General features: G+C 39.2%; 1 protein-coding gene across 1 annotated transcript in view; it reads right to left on the reverse strand.

The window, feature by feature from the left end:
• Positions 1 to 673: 673 nt before the first annotated feature.
• LOC138021715 (glyoxylate reductase/hydroxypyruvate reductase-like) overlaps positions 674 to 2,500 on the reverse strand; it is a 17,546-nt gene continuing 15,719 nt past the window's right edge. Inside the window, exon 13 of the mRNA XM_068868704.1 lies at positions 674 to 2,345. Coding sequence (XP_068724805.1) covers positions 2,224 to 2,345 — 122 coding nt within the window. The 3' untranslated portion in view covers positions 674 to 2,223. The remainder of the gene's footprint in view (positions 2,346 to 2,500) is intronic.

The raw sequence follows: 2,500 nt of genomic DNA on the forward strand, positions 1-2,500 counted from the left end.
GACCGGAAAAATACGCTCTCTATATACTGACGTAAACCTTGCTCGATTTAACACAGTTTGGTGGTGGATTTTTTCCCTTTCATTTTTGGCGGTACGAAATAAGACGGAGAACCTAGAAGTGAATTATATTGTGATATTGTCAGCGAGTCAAAACTGTGTTATTTACTCTGTTCAGTAGCACTCCACACAAGAAAAATACTAGAAAGGAGACAAAATGTGCCGTGACGACGCAGTTTAGTAGCTCAAAGAAGTGTCGTTAATGGAAAATGATAACTTTAAAAGACACAGTACTGAGGCAACTCTACATCCCTTACTTATCACGCCTTTATTTTGTCCTTTGCTTTCCTCATCACAAGCCGGAAATAAATGTGTTCTTTCGCGTTGTGAACAAACGTGGGTTATAATACCGTATCCACCAATCCGATATAACTCAAGACATGGTTGACTAGTGTAGCATCTTGCATTTCATAGCACAGCCGCGCTTGACTTGATTGTTCTTTTCAACGCGATCCGATTCATAAGACACCTAATTTCGTACTAACCTCACGTTCTTGGTCCGTACCAAAACCTAACGGCATCATAAATTACAACTACCACTTCGATTCGGCTCTTTGGCCGGAATGTGTTAGATAAAGCTAGGTATATTCCCAAAAATTAACCAGTCATTTGCTAGTTTCAACTCCAACTCATCTTTAGTTAAAACCACTTGCAAATTAGGCAGAGTTATCAATCACTTTTAATTGAGTTGTTATTATTACTACAATAAAGACAAGCGAGACTATAACACACAATTAAACAGTTCAGTTATCCAATACTGCATCGTCATATTCTCACTGAAGTGAATAATACTGAAGAAAAACGATGTGGTCAAAGCACCGTGTGTTATCGTGCGGTATAAACCGCTTGGTCATACATCTATTGACCACAAAACGTTTTTTAACAGTTTCATGGGCAATATACAGAAAACTGTGGCCCGGGATTGATGATTTAGCACGGAAACTGTTCACGTTGTCAGATCATTTGGTGGTTATCCCATTCCCGTTAAGTAAATATACTTCAACAAAGCCGCCTTGTAGTTTAAGCGCCTACCACCTCAATTCAGTTCCACTTTATTCATTCTCCAAAAGCACTCCAAATACATATGACTGTGTTGTTTTTAGAACCTTGGATTCAAAATTCACCGTTTTATTTGCTTTGAAAGGCGGAAAAAGTGGTGGTACTTTGATCGATAACCGAGCAATGAGGGGGAATGGGTTCGATACCGGTTTGACGTCACACAATTTGCATCACCACCAAAATGCAAAGAAAATATGACGTCAACCCGCTATGGAACCCATTCCCCTTAATTGCTCGGTTATGGATCAAAGTATGACCACTTTTTCCGTCTTCCAAAGCAAATAAAAAAAGTGAATTTTCAATCCGATGGTTCTAAAAACAACACAATGTATTTGGGGTGATCTTGGAGAATAAATGAAGTGGAAAAGTTTGTTAAGGGAATAGGCATTTTAAATACGATTGTTATTATTGGATTCCTTAAAAGAGAAAAAGCCATTAACACTGAAATTATGTCAATGTCTTTCCATAAAGATGCTTATTAATTACTGTAAAATTCCTAAAATAAGCCCCGGGGCTTATATTTTTCAAGGGCCTTTTTCGAAGGAGCTTTTTTTTGGAGGGGCTTATATTCGGAGGGGCTTATCTACGGTGGGAAATTTGCGTTTCCGAATCGAAGTAAATTTACCGTTTTTGCTTTGTTTTACTTTGTATTTGAGGGCAATTTTCCAAGTACAAGCTCCCGGGGGGCTTATCTTTGGAGGGGGGATTTAACGGAGGTTTTTTTGCGTTGCTGCTTTGGGGGGCGTATATTTGGAGGGGCTTATTTTCGGAATTTTACGGTAGGCCCAACAAACTAATCAGCTCTTTGACGGTTCATGCAAAATACTGGGTTTTTGCAGGGATTCTCTATTCATACAAAAGAAAAAAGCCAATAAGAGTCCTATACCATTCTGTAAAGTCTAGCTGGACAGAACAGATTTTACTTAAGCATCTCTTGTGTAACCTGTTTTGCAGGGTGTCAAGCATAGTAAGGGGCGAAATAAATTGGCAAATAGGATTTCCTAAAATAACTTTTTTCCTTTTTTAGATGACAGCGTTAGCACTCAACAATGAATCGCCTTCTAACTATATCTCGTCCCAGAATAAGAGAATTTTGAGTCCTAGAATTTAGAGCTTAGCTTGAGCCGGTAAACTCTCTCCTGCAAGTCCAGCCAGAAGATTCTTCGCTGCCAAAACGGCCATTGCTTCACGTGTGGATTCCTCCGCGCTGCCAATGTGGGGAAGTACAACTGAAGAGATTAAAAAGCAAAACAGTATCTCAAGAAAATCTTTGTTTACAATTTTAGCCCTAATATCGTATGCCCATCGTTTTAATCGATGAAACAAGAAACCAGCACTAAATATAAAAAGTGTATAACTGGAAGGGGGGGGGGGGGAAGCGTCC

Source organism: Montipora capricornis, chromosome 10, assembly GCF_036669925.1.
Source record: "Montipora capricornis isolate CH-2021 chromosome 10, ASM3666992v2, whole genome shotgun sequence".
Taxonomy (NCBI): domain Eukaryota; kingdom Metazoa; phylum Cnidaria; class Anthozoa; order Scleractinia; family Acroporidae; genus Montipora; species Montipora capricornis.